Source organism: Chrysochloris asiatica, unplaced genomic scaffold (assembly GCF_000296735.1).
Source record: "Chrysochloris asiatica unplaced genomic scaffold, ChrAsi1.0 scaffold00057, whole genome shotgun sequence".
Classification (NCBI taxonomy): domain Eukaryota; kingdom Metazoa; phylum Chordata; class Mammalia; order Afrosoricida; family Chrysochloridae; genus Chrysochloris; species Chrysochloris asiatica.
In genome coordinates this window covers 4,895,233-4,919,619 of record NW_006408575.1, presented here as the reverse complement: position 1 = coordinate 4,919,619, position 24,387 = coordinate 4,895,233, and the positions used below count along the sequence as shown (strand labels likewise).

Genomic DNA, 24,387 nt, shown 5'->3' with positions numbered 1-24,387 from the left:
CGGTGGTGAGGTTGGCCCAGGATCGAACATTGTTTCGTTCTGCTGTGCATGGAGTCGCTATGAGTCGGTTCCGACTCGATGGCACCTGACAACAACAACACATATGGTGGTGGTGGTTCCAACTCATGGCAACCTTGTATAATGTTTCTAAGGTTATAAATCTTTATGGGAGCAGTAAAGCTTCATCTTTCTGGAGCAACTGGTAGATTCAAACTGCTGAACTTGTGGTAAACAGCCCAGTCCGTAACCCATTACACTATAAGGGCTCCTGGTATACATATATATATACCTATATAACCACTCGAGGGAGCTCTGGTAGTGTAGTGGTTAAGAATTGGGCTGTGAACTGCAAGGTCAGCAGTTCAAAACTACCACCTGCTCTGTGGGAGAAAGATGAGGCTTTCTGCTTCCGTAAAGATTTACAGCCTCAGAAACCCTGTTCAGGGTCGCTATGGGTCGGAACCAACTCAACGGCACTTAACAACTTAACAATATAACTACTCATTTGGTTTTGGTTGTTACTCCTGTCATTACTAAATTGTATTTGTATATGCTATAGTATTTGCCAGTAAGGTCCCTCAATCTTGTGTATTTCTTACTACCATCACTTACCTTGTATACATCTTATCCGTACACATTTTACCCACAATTGGAATTGACTTTCCCACTAAAAACAAATGTTTACAGTCAAAACAGTGACTCTCCCCTCCTCTCTCTCCCATCCCTAGAGGCCCTAAAAGAACCTTGATTTCTATAGGTTGCTATGAGATGGAACCAACTTGATGGCACGTAACAACATTCCATTTTCCATAGTGGTTGTGCCATTTGACAACCCCACCAGCAATGGATAAAAGTTTCAGTCTCCCCAGATCCTTACTATGGTTTCTTTTCATACTTAGCTCACTAATCAATTTGGAGTTTATTCTTGCATACGGTGTGAAATATGGAACGAGTATCACCTTTTTCCAACTGGCCTCCCAGTTTTCTCAACACCATTTATTAAAATAAGCCCATTCTGTCTTGTTTTGGGGGATGTTATACTTAACTTCTACTAAATATTCAGATGTACTTGGACCCATTTCTGAGCTTTGTTGTTGTCAAACGCCATTGAGTCAGTTCCAACTCATTGTGATGCTATATACACTAGAACAAAACACTGAGTGGCTGCTTGTGCGCCATCCTCACAATCATTGCTGTGTTTGAGGCCTTTCTCAAATCATTGCTTGGTTTGAGCCCATTGATGTCAATCCACTCATTAAGTCTTTGTTCTTTACACTGACCCTCTAATTTGCCAAGCATGATGTCATTTTCCAGGCACTGATCATTCCTGATAACATGTCCAAACTATGTATAACTTTCACTGCAGTCCTCCATTAATAGTCAGAATGCATAAAGTATAAATCTCAGAAAATCAGAAGTCATTGAAAGTGAAATGAAATGCATAAATATCAATATCCTAGGCATTAGTGAAAGTGAAGAGGACTTAAAATATTTACTGATTAAGATCAAAGAGCACAGCCTTCAGTATGGATTATATCTCAACGTAAAGAAAATAAAAATCCTCACCACTGGTCCAATAAACAACATTTTTATCAACAGAGAAAAGATTGAAGTTGTCAAGGACTTCATTCTTCTTAGATCAACTTCTTGGATCATGGAAGCAGCAGTCAAGAAATCAAATGACATATTGCATTAGGCAAATCTGCTGCATAAGACCTTTTTAAAGTGTTGAAGAGCAAAGATGTCAGCTTGAGGACTAATGTGCGTCTGACCCAAGCCATGGTATTTTTAATAACCTCATATGCATGTGAAAGCTGGACAGTGAATAAGGAAGACCATAGATAAACTGATGATTTTGAGTTATTGTGTTGGAAGAGAATATTGAAAGTGCCATGGGCTGCCAAAAGAACCAATAGATCTGGTTTGGAAGAAGTGCAGCCAGAGTGCTCCTTGGAGGCCAAGATGGCCAAACTTTTCTGTCATACTTCGGACATATTGTCAGAAGGGACCAGTCGCTGGAGAAGGATATCATGTTTGGTAAGGTGGAGGGTCAGAGAAAGAGGAAGACCCCCAATGAGATGGATTGGCCAAGTGGCAGCATCGATGGATTCAAGGTGGCAACAGCAGTGAGGTTGGCCCAGGATCGGGCAGTGTTTTGTTCTGCTGTGCATAAGGTCGCTATGGGTCGGTACCAACTTGATGGCACCTAATAACAATAAGGCATTAGTGAGCTGAAATGGACTGATATTGGCCATTTAAAACCAGACAATCCTATGGTTACTATGATGGGAATGACAAATTGGATAGGAATAGTGTCATTATCATTGCCAAATGGACCAGTTCATTATCTATCCTGAAGTAGAATTCTCTCAGTGATAGGATAACTTTCCATATGTCTACATGAAAGACTAGTTAATATGACTATTATTCAAATTTGTGTAACAACCACTAATGCAAAAGATGAATTGAAGATTTTTACCAATTTCTGTAGTATGAAATTGGTCAAGTATGCAATCAAGATGTTTGGTGTTTGGAATGCCAAAGTTGGAAGCAAAGAAGAATCAGTAGTTGGAAAATAAGGTCATGGTGATAGAAAATTTTGCAAGACCTATGACTTAGTCATTACAAATATCTTTTTCAACAACATAAACGATAACTATCCACATGAAATTCATCAGATGAAATACACAGGAATCAGACATCTGAGCTTAAGTAGGTTTCTCCTTTTACAATATTTGTCTAGCTATTCTTGAATACCAATTTTTTTTTTTTTTTTAATGAGTAGAGAGGTTTGGTTGTTCCTCTCAGGTGATTTACTAAAAGTTAAATTTGATATCCAGAACATGATGGCAAAATCTCAAGAAGTGACATTTGGGTTGAATCACTGAAATTGAGATTGATATGCAGGATTCGATAAACCTGCACAGACTTGCTCCTGGTTGTTAGATGGGTTTGACTTTGGAATTAGTTCAGATATTGTTGGTTATGAACACAAAGGCCACTCACCACCCTGCCACCTCCAAATGACTATGCCCTTCATGATGCCTGAATTCCTATTACAAGGATTGGTCTAACCCAGTCCTGATGGTTTCACTTCCCTCCCCAAGAGATTAATTTAGTCAGTCATGTGACAATTTTGGCTGGTGAGCCAGGAGGGCAAACTCATTGGAGAGCTTCCAGGAAGAGTTTCTTGAGTAAACTTTTCACCTCCACCTGACACCTGAAGTTACTAATAATGGGACCACAGAGGAAACTCCAACCCCCTGGGAGTTTATGACATCACTGAGATACCAATTCATCAAAAATACTTGCTATTTGACATAATTGATGCCTTGTCTTTTAGTTGCCTTTTAGATGAATTCTGGTACTTAAATCTACAAACCTTCCAAATATTGCAGATACTATCCCACTGCAAGAATGAGTATATTTGTTTGGTAATTGAACATATAAGACAAGGGCCTCTTTGGAATTTTTGTATGGGAAGTCTTTGAGTGCTCTTATACTACAGAGTCGTTCATGGAAAAATTCCATTATTGTTTCATTCAATTTTCCCATAAACTTTTTGGAGTCCCCTTGTACAAGAAATGCTAGTTGTGCCATCCCACAGAGCCCTTTCAAAAATCACAAGAGTTGAATGGACCTTGAACTCTTGACCCAATGGAGACCGTTTCATTCTAAAACAGGTATGGCATAATAAAATTAATTGAGCTAACAAGATTCCACTTAGAATGTGAAATAAGAATTCTTTGTAAGAATAAAGCTAAAAGATCTCATGTAGAAGGAAAAGGCTTAGAAACCATGATATATAAAGGGGGAGGCAAAACAGGCAAACAGAGGAAGCTGGATGGTAACTGAGCAGGATGAAGCAAAGACAAGGGGCTCAAATCATTCCAAGAGAAACAATTGGCCAAAAACAAGCTATTAAGATGCGCTGAGATATATATAAGTGAATTATGAAACCAAGACAAAGGAAGACTGCAGTAAATTATAAAGCTTTATTGTGATTTCAGGCTTCAAATAAGCCCAGATCTGGGGTTGGTCCATTGTTCAGAACATAGCTGAGAGTTGGCATGGAATGACAGGCTAATGGACAAACATCTCTTCACTGCTCCTTGTTCCACAAAGCAGCTGTTGGCAGGTCCAACTCTTCAGCTTCTGTCCCATTCACTCTGAAGCATAGCAGGCAGCCTCATGATCCTGCAACTTAACTCAAAGTTTTCAGAGAGGTTGGCTTGACCTTCTCCTTGGGGCTTGACGCTGTGAGTTTGGCCTTTTGGAGGAAGAAATGGTGCCAAGAGGGAGCTACCTTGAAACTGAAAGGACAATGCCTTCATGTTAGATCAGAGGTTGCAAACTACTGTCCATGGGCCAGATTCCTGTCACAAGTTTGTTTGATTCCATTTTGGCATAGTATTTTAAAATAACTGTTGTTATTGCTAAATGCCATTGAGTCAGTTCTGACTCATAGCAACCCTGCATAGGATTTTCGAGGTGTGAGTAATGGATTTGAACTACCAATCTGTGGCTAGAAGTACTGTGCTTATCCTACAGTGCCAATATTTAAAAATTATAAGATTTCATATAAAAATGTAGAAAAAAATGGAGACTGTCTGGCTATACTGGGCCTACATTTTCATGTGGCTCTATGAAATATAGTGAATTGTTTAATTTGGCCCTATTGCCATAATCTCTGTGATCCCCACCCAAAGACAGGGTGGGATCATGCCAAAAAGGTGTATGGAACCTGTAATGGTTGGGATTGTGGGTCAATGATTCCCAGTACTGTTCTCTATTTTGTGATCTAATTATCCTCTACTTTGTGTACTGTATAAATCTTGATCTCTACATGTTTAATAAAGCAGGGTTAGGTTGTGTTAATGAGTCACCACTCTTGATTGAGTCACACCTTTTATCTCACAAGAGAAAAAATGAGAACCAAGCAGAGAAAGGTGGACCTAACTACCACCAAGAAGAAGAAATAGCAAAGGACCCAGTGTCCCTGTGCTGAGAACACCTTAGACCCAAGAGACAGAGTTGGGTGCCTCTAAGCATTTATTAGTAGAGCTATAGAGCTATGACACTTGCCCTAGAGGCTTCAAGCAGGGCCCAAGAAGAGGCTTTCCTGATCAAAGAACTAGATCCTGAGTTGTTTCTGATCCTGAATTGTAGCCTCTCACATCCCTAGTAAACCCAATCATTGTGAGCATTATTTGTGATTCATTGAAAGGAATTATCAAACCCAACAGAGAAGTAGAGAGAGCTGTAACACCTGTAAATTGGTTAAAAAAAAAAAAAAAGTTACAGAAGAGGTATGTCAAACTCCCTCTGCTTCACATGAATCAGCCTTGAATCATTATTGATGTGGACAATGATTCTCCTCCCTACTTGTGAAGTTAGAAGAGGTCCAATGCTGCCACCACACCATTTGCATATATGAATGGACTTATAGTTAGGTAGCAGGTGTTTCTCTGGAATGAATGTGTCTTGTCCAACTTACTTCAGTTCTTGCCATCTTTGTTTTATCCCAATTCAAGATTGGGTGCTGGCTATCTTGTATCAGTGCATATGTGTTGTTGTTTTTCAGATAATTTTAAAAAGATTTATCATACCCATTTCTCTATCAAAACAAAACAAGAGAAGACACACATGGAAACTGACATGTTTCTTATGGGCCTTGTCACTTGTTTCTGTATGTTGCTTGGCCCTGCAGGCACTTGAGATTGCAAACTTTAAACACATTGGACAAACCTGGGAAAAAATACTAAATCATAGAAATGAATCAAGGAACAGATTAAATCACACACTCAATTAAAGTATTCTTCTCACTGCTTTTAAGTCAGTGAGAAAAAAAGTTAAAAATTAATGATGAAGTATAAAGATACTTCAAGAAATTCCATCAGTCTGAACTTACACTCCCATGTATGTTAGTCCCCATTCTTTAACTATTTAGGAAATAAGTAAAACTCTTAGGGAGAAGGTCATAGGAATAGGGAAAATAGTGAAGTGGTTAGTCCAGCAGATATTCTGGGATGTCAAAAAAAATGCCAAAGTCTTCCTCTCTTCGGCCAGGACTATTTGCCCCAGCGTAATGTGCAGGTGGCACAAAATGATTTTCAACATGGGTAGTGGAATCAATGCCGAAAAAGACTTGAAGTGGGACAGAGTCAGAATCTGTCCTTGACAAACTGCAAGTCAAAAATAAAAAAGAGAGACATCTCCATCATATCCCAGTATTCTGCTGTGGCTAATACCACATTATTTGCCCTTGAGAGAGGCGGCGATCTTGAGACAGCCCAGACGTTTATTGTTACTGCTCAGGGTGCTCTCGATGCGGTAGTTCCCAGTGCTGAGCCAGCTGGGTAGATCCAAGTCAGGCAAGGTGAAATTAGATTTGGGAAGTGAGTAGGTGCCCTGCAGGAAAGCAAATGGACCACAAGTCAGTGGGAGCCTACTGATAGAGCCCTCTCTGGAGCCACTTCTAGAGTTACAGCCAAGAATGGTTCCCCTAAGAGTCATACAAGATTATCATAGCATTCTTGAGCATGGGATGTTATAGTTCAATGGTTTTGGAGATCACATCCAAGTTCAAGTCTCCCATTTCTCAGATGGATAAACTGGGGTTCAAAAAGATAGTTGGTTTAAGATGCATTATACCAACTTATATCATGGACATCGAGATCTTCAGGGGAAGAATTCCAGGGTCTTCCTTTCCAAACCCCATCTCTGTACTCCAGCCATGAGGAAAATGCCCTTCCTCCCAAAGTACTTACCGCTTTGAAGGGACAGTGGCATGGAAGCCCATAGGTGTGCAGAGGCTCAGGGCAGTTCTCCCCAGGGGGAATGAGATTGTCGAGTACATTACAGATGTCGTCATAGGTGCAACTGCCAATCTGTTCCACACATGGGATCTTGACCCAGAAGCCTGCCACCATCTTCTCCACAACTAATTCCACCTAATGAGGAAAAGGTTGGAAAAGGTTACAAGTGGAAATTCCAAGGGTAGACATTCCAGCCTCATGAAAAGATTGGCTTTTTTTTTTTTTTTTTAATCACAGAATGTTTTAATTGGACAGAAGTTTGAAGATAATCTGATCCAGGAATGATACAGTGACATATGCACCAATATTGTCCTTGCTTGTATCTTTGACAGACATTAATAATCAATTGTGATGTCTTTCCCTCCTCAGTGACCCACAATGCTGTTGTTAAGTGCCATTGAGTCGGTTACAACCCATAGCAACCCTGTATAGGGTTTCCAAGGAGCGACTGGTGAGTTTGAACCACCAACCTTGTGGTTCAAACCGACCTTGCGGTTCAATGCTTTAGCCCACAGTGCCACTGACCCCCCATGTTATTGTTAAGTACCATGGAGTCAGTTCTGACTCATATGACCCTGCACAGGATTTCCAAGGCTGTAAATCTTTATGGGAGCAAAAAACCTCGTCTTTCTCCGGTGGAACGGCTGGTATACAGCCTTAAAATTCTTCAGTTAGTCATCACGCATGGAGTTGAAACTTCCTTGTCACTGAACTGCTAATTGTGGTATTATTTGTTGGACTTCCCTTGAGAATCCAGTTGGGGCCTAAAACTCTTCCACACAAGACTTCAGGCAGTTCCAACCAACTAAATGGAGCTGGTGAAGTGAGTGAAGTTTCCCAATTACTCCCACAACAATTACCACACTGACAAACAGATATAAGCAGGCACAGGCTGAAATCTCAAAACTATGGATGGCAGCTGAGGTGCTGATGGTGAGAGTTGGTGTGAGTTCAGAAACAGAGGAAAGGAAGTGCAGGGATGACGCAGAAGTTCGGAGGATCTTCCTATTAACATCAGAAGTGCTCATTTATCACAGTCATTTTTGAATGGGGCTGGACAACACACCAACAGGAAACACAAAAAAAGGAGCTACTCTGAGGAAATGGTGATCTGATATTTTTTAAGGCAAGGTAAAGGCACTGTGGGAGTTCATGGGCAGGACAACTGGGAGGGATCAAAGGGAGACCACGGTGCTGTAAGAGAATGCTGTTGAATCTCACTGAGGCCTGAAATGGATAGCCACTAGGACTGGGAGGAGAAACAAGGGTAGAAGGAATAGGGGAATACTTCAGACTGGTGGGTAACACAAAGGGAATGGCTCACAGGGAGGAAAAACATAAAGAGCACCCCTCCATCTTCACCACAGGAAAGTCAAGCTCCACCATTAGGTCAGTATCTGCAAACAGCTAAATGCTCTCCCCTCCCTCCAACACACATATCCAGAACTCCTGATTCAACAACTCCTAACCTAAGGATAAGCGTACCCTCCGGTGGTTCTCGAGAGAAGACACCAAGCCCGTTACCACTGGGTCAATTCTGACTAGTAAGTACCCTGTGAGACTGAGTGCATGCTCCATGGGGTTCTTTGCAAGAAGTCTTTGCAGAGGAGAGCTGCCATATCTCTGTCTTGTGGAATGACTGGTGGGTGTCAACCCTGGCCTTTTGTCTGATAGCCAGGTACTTGGTACCTGCCCACTAAGCATCCAATCAGGAAATTCCCACAAAAACAAGAATACAAAATTTAAAGTTTAAAAAAATAAAAAGTAGTTAGACACTCAAAGTCATAAAGGAAGAAGGGCCAGTCAAAGCAAAACATGAAAAAGAGGAAATTTCTCTTACAGAGACCAGAATTATGCAAAGAATTGAAAAATTCCTGGTATGGAGCTGCAGGATAAGCACTGGACTGCTAGTCACAAAGTTGGTGGTTCAAACCCACCAGCTGCTCCTTGGAAACGCTATACAGGGTCACTGTGAGTCAGAACTGATTCAATGGCTGCTAACAACAAGTAATAACAATATGGTGCTAAATATGTTTAAAGAAATCAAAAAGCACACAGAAAACAAACTAGTAGAAATCAGGAAACAGTGAGAAACTAAATGAAATCCTCAACATGGAAACTGAAAACATCGTCTGCAAAAAATAAAAATAAAACTACTGGAATGGAAGAATAAAACAATTAGAAAAAGCAAGAGAAATACTCAACAATAGTCAAACACATGTAAGATAAAATAAACGAACTAGAAGACAAAATAATTGAATTTTTCAAGTCTCCAGAGAAAAGAATGATGAAAAGAGAGCAAACCCAAAAGGAAACATAGGATTCAATTAAGAAATCTAACATTAGAATTATTAGAATAACAGCACCATGACAATAATAAAGGCACAGAAATAATTTGTGCCTGTGACAGGCATTAATAATCAATTTTGATGTATTTCCTCCATCAGTGACCCATATACAGCCTTAAAATTCTCCAGGCAGTCATCACCCACTGACTGGTGAACAGAGAATCAAGTCTGTAAATATAGGAAGCTATACAAACCCCAATTAAGCGACACAAAACCATCAACTCCTGTCACATCCTAATAAAATTCTTGAAAACCAAAGACAAGGAGATAATTTTGAGAGCAAGAAAAGGAACACAATACCAGGGGTCTTCCATAAGAATCAGTGTAGATTTTACCCAGAAACTATGAAAATGGAGTGATGTATATAAAATACTGGGAGAAAGCAATTGTCAACCAAGAATTCTTTATCTAGCAAAGTTGTCATTCAAAAATGCGGAGGACATCAAGACATTCCCAAAGAAATAGAAGCTCTGGGAATTTGCCACTACTAGATCAACATTAAAGGAGCTCTGGTAGCATAGTGGTTACGAATCAGGCTGCAAACTGCAAGGTCAGAGGTCCAAAACTACCAGCTGTCCATGGGAGAAAGATGAGGCTTTCTGCTCCCATAAAGATTTACAGCCTCGGAAACCCTGTATAGGGTTGCTATGAGTCGGAACCAACTCCACGGCACTTAACAAAACAACAACAAGAACAACTCTAAACAAGGGTGATGTGACTTCATCTTATGTACTTTACACATGTCATCAGAAGGGACTAGCCTCTGGGGAAAGACATTGCATTTGGTACAGTAGAAAATCAGTGAAAAGGGGGAACATTCCCAATGAGATGAATTGACATAATTGCTACAACAATGGACTCAAACACAGGGATGATTGTGAGGCTCTGGGAGGATCAGGCAGTGCTTCATTGTACTGTATATAAGGATGCTATGAGTCAGAACTGACTCAATGGGACCTAATAACAAAATACTAAACGATACCTACAAAAATGGAGAGACATCCCATGTTCATGGATTAGAAGGCTTACTGTATTTCAAAACTAAATAACATGTGCATAATACAGAATTGTTCTTTCCTTTTTTTGTTATGTGTGCTGGCTCAATGGTAGACAAACAGTCCAGCAAAATAGACTGAGAATTCAGGTTTAATGCAGCCATCTATTGAAACCGCAAGGTCAGCAGTTCAAACCCACCGGTTGTTCCTTGGAAACCCTACATGGGGTCACTAAGAGCTGAAACTGACTTGACAGCTTACCAACATCTACCAAAAACTGAGAGCTGCCTGAGATTATTGCCTTGAGACTTTCTTTAAAACTAAAACTGAGCTTATTCTGAGATCACCTTTTATGAAAAAAGCGTAGTGGCATACAAATAGTGATTACGAGTTGGGATGCTAACCTCAAGGTCAGCAGTTCGAAACTACCAGCTGTTCCACAGGAGAAAAATGAGGCATTGTGCTCCCATAAAGATTTACAGCCTTAGAAACCCTACGCAGGGTCGCCATGGTAGGAACCAACTCCACAGCACATAACTACCACCACCACCATCACCCACCTGAAAGATACATTACTTAAAAACCATGAGTATGACCAAAAAGGTCAACAATTACTCAAAAGCACAGAAAACAAGGGAACAGAGAAACTGGAATACTAGCAAAGTAACAAACATAACACAGTTAAAGAGAATGTTGACCTATTGAGGTAAATTTAACTAATATTGTTGAACAATTTGTGTGGAAATTATCAAATGGGAACCTACCTTGCTGTGTAACCTTTCACCAAAAATTCAATAAAATATATTAAAAAAAATAAAACCTATTTGCTATGCTTAAATCATATTTTCTCCAGCTATCCACAGAAGACAGAATTAAGAGCAATAGAAATTTATTGGGAGATCATTTGGGATCATTATGAGAAAGATCTTTACAATATGCATTTGGAAGCTGGATGAAAATAATTATAACATGCTTACACCTCCAAGCTGTCATGATTCTGTCCTGTTCTGGATGTTGATGATGACCTAGGAAAAGTGGCCAAGGCTTCATTTAATGTGACAGTTCTACTTGTTCCTGTCTTGTGCTAAACTTTCACTTAGTACAGATAACCCCTGAACAACAGATCTGAACTGCATGCACTCAATTAGATACAGATTTTTTCTTCCTGCAACGTAAAAGTTATGAGTCAGGCTGCTAACCTCACGATCAGTAGTTCAAAACTACCAGCCATTTCACAAGAGAAAGATGAGAATTTCTGCTCCCATAAAGATTTACAACCTCAGAAACTATACAGGGTTGCAATGAGCTGGAACCAGTCCTGGTAGCAAGTATTCACTATTGTACCACAAGAGTCCTATCCCCATCTCCTTTCATCAGTCCTGCCCAGACAGATTGGATACTACTCAGTGAAGACTCTACCTTCCTCGGTACCCTCTGGATCTTAGATCGCTCTAACAATGTTTTGTTTTGTTTTTTTCAGAAGCAATCACTAGGCCTTTCTTGCTGGAGCCTCTAACCTCTGACCTTTTGGTTAGCAGCCAATCGAGTGCATTCATTGTATCACCCAGGCACTTCCCTACAAACACATTAAGTACTAGATCTACCTCCCCACTGGAAAGAGCTCAGGAATCACAAGGGCACCAGCTTTGTAAGTACTAATGGCGAGCTATCTACACAGGTTCTTTGAGCCTCACTAGCCCTGTCTGCGAAACGAGTCTAATCATCCATTCTCCTTACACAAGGGTCAGAAATGCTTTCATTTAATAGCTGATATGTACATACCCTGAAAAGACAAAAGAACTAAACCAAACTTATATGAGGGGGCTTCAAAAAGTCCATGAAAAGGCGAAGTGCTTGGCGGTGAGAAGCAACGCGGCCATGGACGATGAGGAGGAAACATACCGGCTCTGGAAGATCCGTAAAACTATCATGCAGCTATGTCACGACCGTGGTTACCTGGTGACCCAGGATGAGCTAGACCAGACGCTGGAGGAGTTCAAAGCGCAGTTTGGGGACAAGCCGAGTGAAGGCCGGCCGAGGCGCACAGACCTCATTGTGCTGGTGGCCCACAATGATGACCCCACTGACCAGATGTTCGTCTTCTTTCCAGAGGAGCCCAAAGTGGGTATCAAGACCATCAAGGTGTACTGTCAGCGCATGCAGGAGGAGAACATCACCCGGGCTCTCATTGTGGTGAAGCAGGGCATGACCCTGTCAGCCAAGCAGTCTCTGGTCGACATGGCCCCCAAGTACATCCTGGAGCAGTTCCTTCAGCAGGAGTTGCTCATCAACATCACGGAGCACGAGCTGGTTCCCGAGCACGTGGTGATGACCAAGGAGGAGGTGACGGAGCTGCTGGCCCTGCTGGCCCGATATAAACTCCAGGAGAACCAGCTGCCCAGGATCCAGGCTGGAGACCCAGTGGCGCGGTACTTTGGGATAAAGCGCGGCCAGGTGGTGAAGATCATCCGGACCAGCGAGACCACGGGCAGGTACGGTGCAGTAGTGACCGTGCCCACAGGTGAAGACCCTGCTCTCTCTCTATTAACACCACCACCCGGCGATTCACCAGCTGTCAGAGGTGACCTGGGTCTGACAACGCATTGTAATGCTCCCCCACTTTCACTCCCCCACACTCCCACCCTGTAGAGAAAGGGAGCACTTGTCCCCTGCAGGGGATGGGACTCGGAGGAGTCTCAGTGTCACGTCCTGAAGGTCTCCTTGGGGAAGACTTGACCTTCCTGTGAACTGGAGCAGTGCTAGGGAGACCCTGCTCAGCTTTGGTGGGCTGCTCTCTCTGCCCGAGGACAGATGTCTCCTAGCCCCATGGTGCAGCGTTAGGCTTTGCTCCCACTGTGGCCCCCCCCCCCCCGGCCTCTGTCACCTATGAGCTCCCAAGCCGATTCAGCGCCTACCCTGCTCTGTGAGACCTTGGGCGACCTCTCAACAGGATGGAGTGTCTATCTCTGGGTCTTCCTGTGTACAAGGCCATCTTCTTCCCTCCACCCAGCCCCAGAGACGAGGGAGTGTAGGGACAGCACCTTTGGGACACTGCCCAGGACGGAAATGTGACATCCTCCCGATGGCAGACCCCTGAGGCCTAGTGGGCTGTCAGTGCTGATAAGACAGGGCGCCCCCAGCTGCCACCAAGGGCACAAACTGGCTCCTGCTGACCATGTGTGTGCTCCCAGCGCAGACTGCGAGACCCTCAGATGCCTTCCCAGCTGAGTTTGTGTTCTGGATGCTGGGTGTTAAAATTAAAGGTCTTTTCAGTAATTAAAAAAAAAAAAAAAAGTCCATGAAAAATGGAATGAAAAGATAATGGAATTTTTCTGGAGACTTTATGAAACCCCGTCATTTATATAAGAGAACTGTAGTGGGAGGGGAAGGAATAGAGTCCAATTTTCCAAAACACAAGTAAGGGTACAGAAAGACAAAAGAAGCCCAAAATTGTAGCCAGTAATAAAGTAATAGAAAAGGTGTTATGAGTTGCCCTCAGGTGGACTCTGACTCATTTCAACCTTTTGGAAAATAAAACAAACCATTGCCTGGTGCCACACCATCTTCATGATCATAGAAAGAGTTGCAACATTAGAGATGGCGAGGATCAGGTGCAAGCATGGCAGAGTTCAGTGGTAGAGAAGTGGCAGTAGCAGAACCCAGAGACTGACATGAGATAGCAAGGTGGACTTCCTGGCCCACTGAACAAGCTACTGCAATAGGCTTGTCAACCCAGGGATGGAGAGAGCTGAGTGTCTTCAAACAGGATGCTTGCGGGCAGAGTAGGGTACCTCAGGGATTTATTGGCAGTGCTAAGGACTTGTTACACTGGTCTGAACAGGACGGTCTGAATAGGATGTGAGGCTGAAAACAAGAGCCAAGAGGAGGGGGTGAAGAGTCAGGACCTGGGGGCAGAGGCCTACCTCCGGGCGCAGCTGAGAAGAAGCTGTCCTGAGCAAAGAATTCTATCCTGAGTTGTTCCTGTTACTTCCAGGCTGATCTTGGTCCCAAATTGTAGCCTGTTACTTCCCAAATAAACTCAAAAAATTGTGAGCCTAGTTCATGAGTTCTGTGAGGCCATTGCAACAAATGATCAAACCCAACAGAGAAGCAAAGAGTGTTTGGGAGCAACCACTGGCGTCAGAACTGTTAAGAAGTTTTGGAGAAAGGAAGCATGTCAGACCTCCATGTCATAGAAATCAGCCTTGGGCTTTGGGCAGAAGCTGAGCATGATTTTCCCCACTCCTTGAGGCGCCACGCCATTTTTTACAAAAGGAATGAACACTAAATGGTGCTATAATGGATATATAAAAACTTTTGTGGTTGTGTAAGAAAACATGGAAATATATACCTCAAAATAAACAATGGATGTGAGCACAAAATGGAAGTAACACAAAAAGCAACATATGAGAGAAGGCATTTAACATGATGAGTAATTTTTAGAAAATGCCAAGAAAGAAGTCAGCAACAAATATGTAGGAAAAGGTAAACTCGTTGTTACTGCTGAAAGGATAAATCAGCGTAAACATTTGGAGGCCCTTTGGCAACATGCATCAAAAGATCTATAATGTCTCAATGTACATAATCAGAAAATTGCACGAAGATGCACTGTAAGAGTCATTTCTACAAGGGGGTTGCAATAGCAAAAACAGACACTGGAAACAAACTAAAACATATATAAATTATGACAGATACACAGTAGAATATTTGCTGCCCTTAAACCAGTTAGATTAGGTAGCCCTGGTAGTGCAATGGCTAAGTGCTCAGCTGCTAACCAGAAGGTCAGTAATTCAAAGCTACCAGTCTCTCTATGGAGTCCTGGTGTGGTGCCGTGTGTTAATGAGCTAGACTGCAAAGTCTGTTTGAATTGCAAGGTCGGCAGTTCAAGTTTACCAGGTCCTCCTCAGAAACCCTATATAGGGTCACTATGGGTCAGAACCAACTCTACGACGTTTAACACCAACAGTACCTCCATGGGAGAAAAGATCTGGCAATCTGCTCTACTAAAGATTATAGCCATGGAAACCACATGGCCACTTCCACTCGGCCTGATAAGGTCGCTGTGAGTCAGAATCAATTGATGGCACACAATACCAAATATCATGGAAAGAGATACGTAACATATTGTATGATGTAAAAAATTTTTTTAAATAACAAGTTTAATAGCACACACCATATAATCCCGTTAGTGCAAATGCATATATGTTTACATATGCATAAAAAATTTTGCTGGGCTATGCAAACAGTTAATAATGATGATCTCCTGAGGAGTCAGAATACAGAAGGACATTTACAACAGTGGGGGTTATGTGCTGTGGAGTCAGTTCTGACTCACAGCCACCCCATGTAGGGTTTCCGAGGCTATAAATCTTTACAGGAGCAGAAAGCCTTATCTTTTTTCCCACGGAACCACTGGTAGTTTTTATAACTGTTGACCTTGAGGTTAGCAGCCCGATTTGTAACCACCACACTATCATTTATATTAAGCACTGCTTATTTTCATATACAAGCAGATCCCTGCATTACAGACGAGTTCTATTCCTAAATCTGTCATAAATCTAATTTGTATATCAGTAAGAACATTATTTAGGTACAGGTCATATCTGCATCATTTAGTCAAGTGTTTATCTTGTTGTTGTTGTTGCTAAGTGCCACAGAGTCAATTCCAACCCATAGTGACCCTGTATAGGATTTCTGAGGAGTGGCTGGTAAGCTTGACTGCCAACCCTGCAGTTCAACCCGACTTTGCAGTTCAGGGCATTAACCCACAGCACCACATCAGTAACTGCCAAGTGTTTGTCTTAGTATATGATATATACAGTTCCTTTCTAAGCATAAAAAGACACTTCCAGATACATTAAAACATCTTTAACATAATAACACAGTAATAATAATGTTTTTATGTGTATTTCAAAGTTGTTGTTGTTATGTGCTGTGGAGTTGATTCCGACTCACAGCAATATAACCCTATATAGGGTTTCCAAGGCTGTAAAGCTTTACGAGAGCAGAAAGCCTCATCTTTCTCCCACGGAACAGCTGGTAGTTTCTAACCCTGAGGTTAGAAACCCGATTCATAACCACTACGCTGTATTTCAAAGTAGTGTACAGTAAAACCTGTGAAAATCAATCTGCATAAGGTGGAAACCTGCTAGAGAAGGAAAACTCAAAACTAAAACCAGGCACAACCATTTGCCTGTCAGTTTATCATACTGTGGTGGCTTGTGTGGTACTTTAAATCTGGAAGATATGCTACTGGTGTTTCAAATACAAGCAGGGCCATCCTGGCAGACAGGCTTCAGCAGAGTTCCCTGACTATAAGAAGAATAGGCAGTCCACTTGTGAGGGATTGGCCACTGAAACCCTTATGAATAGCAACGGGACACTGATACAGTGCCAGAAGATGAGCTCCTAAGGTTGGAAGGTACTCAAAATATGACTAAGGAAGAGCTGCTTCCTCAAAGTTGACTTGACCTTAATGATGTGAATGGAGCAAAACATTAGGGACATTCATTTGCTGATGGGACAAGACTCAAAATGAGAAGAAACCATTGCAAACATTCATTAATAATCAGAATGTGGAATACATACAGTATGAATCTAGGAAAACTAGAAGTTGGTCAAAAATGAAATGGTTTCTGAGGAGCGGCTGATGAGCTTGAACTGCTGACCTTGTGGTTCAAACCGACTTCGCAGTCCAGCGTATTAACCCACAGCACCACACTAAGATCCCTTCACAGTACTAAGAAATGTTTAAAAATGTATTTACATTTTATAGCTAGTAGTGAAATTTCAAGTGACTTCTTTTCATTTTTCCCCTTTTGACCTCTTGCATTTCTAAAGTTACTATATTATTGCTGTTGCTTGGTACCATCGAGTCAGTTCCGACTCATACTCACCCTGTATAGGGTTTCAACACTTTAAATCTTTGCGAGAGCCGAAAGCCTCATCTTTCTCCAGAAAGTGACTATACAGTACTTGATAATTGGTATGTCTATTTTATAATTAATAACAAAACAACTTGGAGTCCTGGTGTGGCTCTTTAGGATAAACACTGAACTTCTAATCATCAGACTGGGGGTTCAAACCCACCAGCCACTCCACAGAAACCTTCTGTAGGGTTGCTATGAGTCAGAACTGACTGTCGGCACTTAATAACAACAAAATAACCAAAGTGTCCAACCAGAGCAATCTGTGGACAATAAGCACTGTGCTGTCATATCCACAGGAGACTGGAAGACGACAACCTGTCAGGTGTGATGTCTCAATCATTGTGTCTTTGTCAGGAAGTTGTTGGGGATGACATCACACATTCCTTTCAACCCATGAACCTCAGACTCCATGAACCTGAGATGGAGTCTATGAATCTATGCACTCTTGGCTCTTGTGACATTCCAGTATTATAAAATCCTTTGCAGTTCCTGGAGTGTACTCCTCTCTCAGTACTTCTGACAGCTGTCCCATGGCACCTTCCCTCCAGCACCTCTAGTCTCACCTTCTGAGGAGACTCAAGGGGGACACTGGTCTTGCCCTCGACACTGACAGTCACATCCCCAGGAACAGCAATGGGGTCAGGTTCCAGGGTCAGGCTTTCGATGACAGCAGGGTCCTTCTCGTCACAGTTATCCCAGGAAAAGCTACCCAGCTGGGATAGCCAGGAGAAATCAGGCAACAAGGAAAGAAGAAAAGAGAAACATTAACAAGCATTACTTACAGGGCAGAACAATCCACAGAATGTGGGTAGGACTTTTGGCCTCAGTTTCCATATCAATAAACACAGGATATTTGTAGTGTGGTGCTGTAGGATCAGCACTGGACTGTTAACCACAAGGTGGAAAGTTCAAACCCACCAGCTGCTCCTCAGAAGCACTGAATCAGAAATGACTCAAATGCACTTAACAACGTTTTATAAGTAAGATAAAAGATTCCAAAGACAAAGTTTCCCAAAAGCAAGTTGTCCTTTGAGTCAAACAAAACAGGAGACTAACCTTATCCACCGTTGGTTGGTTCCTTTTGTGATCTCCTACTTCACTGCCCCCTATCCCTCTCCAACCTGCCACTTTGGGGCTCCCATTAGATCCTAAAATACTCTAGTTCATAGCTCATATCTATGATCCTGTGCACACATCATACTCTATGGGAAACAGATAGCCTCCAAAACCCTAACCTGAAGGGCAGTCATGAAAAGATACACCATGGGTCATGTGATGAACAGTTCCTAAGAAATGAACTTCCCCACTACTAGACTTTCCAAAGCCCAGGTCATTGCTCATGCCAGGCCCCTGCCTGAATCACCCCTTCTTCCCTCTGCTCAGCCACTTCTGATCGTCTTCCGCATCCCCCAGAAGGTCTGCTAATTCCACCACAGTCTTGTCCAACTGCATGTGACCAACTACTTTTCATTTCCATGGGCCACTGTCTGCCTGCCCACGCCTTTCCAAACCCCCTGAAGACAGTCTGCAAGAAAGCTTCAGCACTCTCACCATCATGCCCTTAGAAAGAAAGACCACCAGTCCCTGACCCCACCTTCAACACACCAATGGGCTGACTAGGAAACCTAATCCAAGCTATACAAACAGATCTCTCTGCCCTGGTTTTGGGATTGAGACACAGAAGTTGAATCACCAAGAGGATGCTGCATTTTGTGCTGCCATTGGGACATAAGCTTGGGGTGGGGCCAGGGCACCCTGAAGTTGGGAAAGAAATGAGATCAAGGGCTTTGCTGGTCTATAGAAGAGGGAACAGATGGAATCTCGCATTACACTTTACTTGAAAGGCTGTATAAGCTAGCAGGGAAGGACATTGCTTAGGAGCAAAGCATGCAGTAAATCAAGGCTTCCATCAAATAGATCTGGGTTGAAATCATAGTGCAGCCAAATTTAGCATGTGGTGCCTCAATTTCCACATCTATTAAGTTAAGGCATTTATATCTTCTTCTGTGGTACTTGTGGGTTAGGCATTGGGCTGTTAACTGTAAAGTCGACAGTTCAACCCCACCACTCACTCTATGGGAGAAAGATGACACTGTCTGCTCCTGGAAAGATTTACAGCCTTAGAAACCTTATGCAACGTCACTAAGAGCCAGAATGGCAGTTGGCTTAGTTTTTGGTTTTCTAGATTTTCTCAGGGGTGTAGTAAAAGTAATAGCAAGTATAAGTAGCTCATAGCAAAAAAGTCAGGCACACTAAAGTGTGCTCCCCCCGCAAAACAAAATGTGTTGCACATTCTAACCTATATTTGTGGTTATAATCCCACTTGGGAATAGATTCTCTCTGTTATGTTAATGAGACAGGATTCATGTAGGGTGCATTGTGTATCAATCTCTTATGAGATCTAAAAGAGATTAAACAGGCAAGGAAGAGAAGCAGAAATGGGAAAAAAATAGACACTGTACCACATGAAGATCACCTAGGAGCAGAAGCTAAAAAAGGAAAGGACCTTCTTCCTCCAGAACCAACAGAGAAAAAAAGCCTTCCCCTAGAGCTGGTTCCCTGAATTCACACTTCTAGCCTCCTAAACTGTGAAGAAATTAATTTCTGTTGTTAAAGCCACTCACTTGTGGTATTTCTGTTACGGCACGATGAGATAACTAAGAAACTCTAAGAGACAGCACTGGACATCTCGGGAACTTCTCAGCCTCTACATCTTGCTACCATTAGTTTCGTGAGATGTATTATATACAGCTTTAATAAACTCTCCCATCATTCAAACTTCTTGCAATAGGTTTCTGTTCCTTGGAATGAAATCTGATGGCTGAGAAAGGCAAGGGCAAGGTCTGATTCATCCTGCATTACCCATGTTTCATTCAACATTCATCCCATAAATATTTATGAATTAATGATTATAGGCCATGCACTCGGCGCTGTGTCAATAGTAGTAAACAATTGGACATGGTCTCTGCCTTCCCTGTGGAGCTTGAAGTCTAATGTAAATAAATGCTAACCACAGTGACTTGTGAGTACTACTAAGGAAATGTACAAACATGATGTTAAAAATAATAAAATGGTGAGGAAGGGATACATAAGCCAGACTTCTACAGGATAAGACGCCAACCATGTGAACCACAGAGAGAAAGAATGTTCCAGGTAGAAGTAGCATGGGCAAAGGCCTTAAGGTAGCTAGGAAGGAGCTTAGCTGTTCTCTGGGTACTACAAAAAAGTTACTGGGCTGGATGTAGTAGATGTGGGACCCTGAGGTTGGGAGGTGGGCCGGGTCATTTAAACAAAGACCTCAGAGACCAGAGTCCAGAAACAGGGTTTACTGTATATGCAACAGGAGTCATTGAAGGAGAGTGCCCTGCCTGGATGTTTGGTTGAGAATGGATTGAAGAAGAATAAGAGTAGAAGAGGGTGACCAGTTAGGAGGCCAACACCAAATAAAAAATGCCTAGAATTAAGTGTTGGGCTGGCGAGTAGGAGGACTAGCCATTTTCAGGGCTGCTTTCAGATTCTAAGCAGTCTATTTCACAATGAGAATTGGTTCAGGACTAGAAAAGCAACCAGAGAACCCTGTTGGAGTAGAGAACCCTGTTGGAGCTGAAGAATCCCATCTTCTCTTTTAAGCATGCCACACACACACACACACACAAACACATACACACACATATGCCTAACTGCTGCACCACCAAGGGCTCCTGACCTTGGCATCTAATAAATGCTTAACAAATGACTCTGTGGGACTATATATATATATATATATATATATATATATATATCTTATTGTGCCGTGATTGTGCACAGACATTTTTTTTTCCTTAATAGACGTTTTATTTGGGATCAATTTTAGATTTATAGAAAGGTTGCAAAGCTACTACAGAGTTTCAGAATATTCTTCATCTAGTTTCTTTTCATGTTAACCTCTTAGGTTACCAACTAAAAAAATCAGCACTGGTACATTAATAATACTATTAGCCAAACACACACCACATCCTAAGCCAGATAGAACAAGATGATTTTCTCTATAGGAGTGCCTAGACAGAGACCTCCGTGGCAATGAATTCTTTTGACCACGGCCTGGCTCATAGGGAGAGAAGGTGTGATGGATTAGCAATGCCCACCGAGGTATTTTGGATTGGCCTATTGGCAGCATTGATGGACTCAAATGTGGCAACAGTAGTGAGGTTGGCTCAGGATTGGGCAGTGTTTCGTTCTGCTGTGCATAAGGTCACTATGAGTCAGTACCGACTCGATGGCACGTAACAACAACAACAACCGAGGTATTTGCTATCTCTTACCTAGGCCAACACTCTATGTGGAAAGAGGCAGCATACAACAGTTCAGAAGGAGAGATATGGGCACAAATCAAAAGTCACAACTCAGTCGTTCTTACTAGCCACAACCAGAGGTAAGTTAACCTCTCTTGATAGTCAGTTCCCTCATCTATTAAATGAGCATGACTATACCTTCCTCACAGGGCTAGTGTGAGCACTGGCAGTTCATAAGCAGAAAGTACACGGCATGATCCATGTCTGTCAGGGTTATGAAAATTTAGGGAAAAAAAACAAGAAACTGTCCTAGAAACTTATCCTCATAGCCCAATTTTTGGCCAAGCAATAGACAGGCATACAGGGGAGACAACACTAGTAAGGTATGCAAAATCAAAAGGGCAACATTTACCTAAGGGCAAAGTTGAGAAGGGATGGGAAGGTGGGTGGTGTGGAACTAGGAACCCAGGGAGGAAGTGGGATAACTGCTGTTACATAAAGTGGACTGCAATCACTAAGATGAAAAATAATGTACAATTTATTGAATATAAAACTGATGATCTTGTCTGGAAACTTTCACTCAATACACAATAAAAAGTTGAAAAAAAAGAAAGAAACTGTCCCAGACTCGAGACTAGGGCGCCATGACAACAAAATGCAACATGATGCCCTAGATTGGATCCTGGAACAAAAAGAGGACATTAACACAAACACTGGTGAAATCCAAAGAATATGTCTGGAGTTTAGTTAATAGTAATTAATATACCAATGCTGTATTCTTATTTAGCAACCCAAGGTGCTAAATGAAAAGAAACTGGGTGAGGAATATTCTGAAACTCTGTATTAGCTTTACAACTTTTCTATAAATCTAAAATTGCTCCCAAATAAAAAGTTTTTTAGGAAAAAAAAAAAGTCCATGCACAATCAGCACATACCATGTGCACAATAAGTCACAACCATTATATAGTCCCACAGAGTCTATTGCTAAGCACCTATTAGATGCCAAGGTATGGAGCCCTCAGTGGTGTAGCAATTAAGCATTCAAATGCTAACTAAAAGATTAGTGGTTCAAACTCACCAGAGACTCCATGGGAGATAAGATCTAGAGATCTGCTCCCCCGAAAATCCCAAATCCACTTCTATTGAATTGATTCCCACTCACAGAGACCCTATAAGGCAGAGCAGAACTGCTTGCTAGGTTTTCCAGGACTGCAAATCTTTACAGGGAGAAGAGAGCTTCATCTTTCTCCCTTAGAGTAATAGGTAGGTTTGAGCCACCAACCTTGTGGTTAGCAGCCCAATGCTTAGCCCATAGCACCACTAGGGATCTTTCCCCTCAAAAGTACAGCCTAGGGGACAGTTCTACTTTGTCATATAGGGTCACTGTGAGTCATCATCAACTTGATGGTACACAGCAAGAGATGTCCAAGGTTGGGGCATTGGTGGATCCTTTCGCTTCCATGCAGGAAACTAGGGTTCAATTACCTGCCAAAGCACCTCAGTTGAAAGCACCCACCTGTCAGTGGAGGCTTGCATACTGCTCTAATGCAAAACAGGTTTCTGCTTCTGCGGAGCTTCCAGACTAAAACAGACTGGAAGGAAAGCCTGGCCATCCCTTTATACTCTGAGCGTAGAGCAATAAAAATCCTATGGATCACAATGGTCCAATCTATAAGCAATTGTGAGATAGCGCAAGACTGGGCATTGTTTTGATCCACTGTGCACAGACTCACCAGGTGTCAGAAGCAGACTCTACAGCAGCTAATAACAGCAAGGTGCCTAACATGGGGCAAGATATTCTCCCCTGTTGTTTAATACTCACCTGGGTGCTCTGGTAGTGTAGTGGTTACAAATAGGGCTGCGAACCGCAAGGTCAGCAGCTCGAAACTACCAGCGGTTCCGTGGGAGAAAGATGAGGCTTTCTGTTCCCGTAAAGATTTACAGCCTCGGAAACCCTGTACAGGGTCACTATGAGTCAGAACTGACTCTACGGCACATAGCAATAACTCACCACAGTCCACAGTCACAAGACTGGTTAATATTGAAGGAACTGGAACTCAGGCTTACTGAAAGTTCAAACAAGATCCTCACACAGCCCTCAGCTGGAACATGGTCTCAGGATTAGCACTCTGAACCACATGAGCCCAGAGTAGGCTTGGATGGGAACAAATAAGAACTGAAAGGGCCACTTTCTGTATGATCTTGAGGGATGTCCCTGTTCTCTCCTGGTCTCAAAGAGGAAGTGAGACTGGATGATGTCTCGGGACTTCTTCATTAACTGTTGATCTAAGACCCTCAGAGCTGGGATGGCATTCTAGCAAAGACATGTATGAAGGCAGGGATGTAGGGCAAGCTCAGAGCCCCTAACATGACTCCACCTCATAGTGGCCATTCTTGGCGCCAAGAAAGGCATTCTCAACCCACACTCAGGGAGTAGGTGCAAATCCTCTGGGCAAATGAGCCAAAGGGTCTTACTCCTTCTACAGGTAAGACTCCCTGCCTAAGGCTGGGGGAGTTAAGGGCCAATGATTTATATCACTTCATTTGTTTCTTATTGTTTCCATCCACAAAAGCATTTTCATTCACCTATCACCACACTTACTGTACAGATAAGATTAAGGCTCAGAGAGCCCAAATATCCTGTCTATGAATTAGATACAAAGGCAGGATCAGAAATCAGCCCTGTCTACTCCCTGCTACACCACTGTTCCTCCATCTCAGACCAGCAGCTCCAAGGGGGTAAGAGGGAGGGAATCTGAGGTGGACCCGCCTCTGACTATGGCCAGAGATGTACCAGGAGGCTTCAAACAGCTTACGGGGAAAATGGAGTTAAAGATAATTGGACATGCTTTGGTTGGTTGATGATGCATGGAGGGGATTGTAACCATGGCAATGAAACGATATAATGGATGAATGTAAAACTAATGTTCTCCCATGTAAACTGTCACATAATTCACAATAAAATATTAAAAAAAAAAAAAAAAAGATAATGGACATGGACGAACCTGTTGTTCTTGTTAAATGCC

General features: G+C 42.3%; 2 protein-coding genes across 2 annotated transcripts in view; one reads left to right on the top strand and one right to left on the bottom strand.

Moving 5' to 3' along the window:
- Positions 1 to 6,255: 6,255 nt before the first annotated feature.
- The window catches only part of GM2A (GM2 ganglioside activator), a 20,094-nt gene continuing 1,962 nt past the window's right edge, over positions 6,256 to 24,387 (bottom strand). Inside the window, exons 2-4 of the mRNA XM_006863895.1 lie at positions 17,654 to 17,803; positions 6,771 to 6,953; positions 6,256 to 6,411 (exon numbers count right to left, since the gene is read on the bottom strand). Of these exons, the coding sequence (XP_006863957.1) occupies positions 6,256 to 6,411; positions 6,771 to 6,953; positions 17,654 to 17,803 (489 nt within the window). The remainder of the gene's footprint in view (positions 6,412 to 6,770; positions 6,954 to 17,653; positions 17,804 to 24,387) is intronic.
- On the top strand, positions 12,040 to 12,874 carry LOC102826253 (DNA-directed RNA polymerases I, II, and III subunit RPABC1-like). The gene is made up of 2 exons (XM_006863937.1): positions 12,040 to 12,653; positions 12,811 to 12,874. The coding sequence occupies exons 1-2, from the start codon at positions 12,040 to 12,042 to the stop codon at positions 12,872 to 12,874; spliced, it is 678 nt and encodes a 225-aa protein (XP_006863999.1).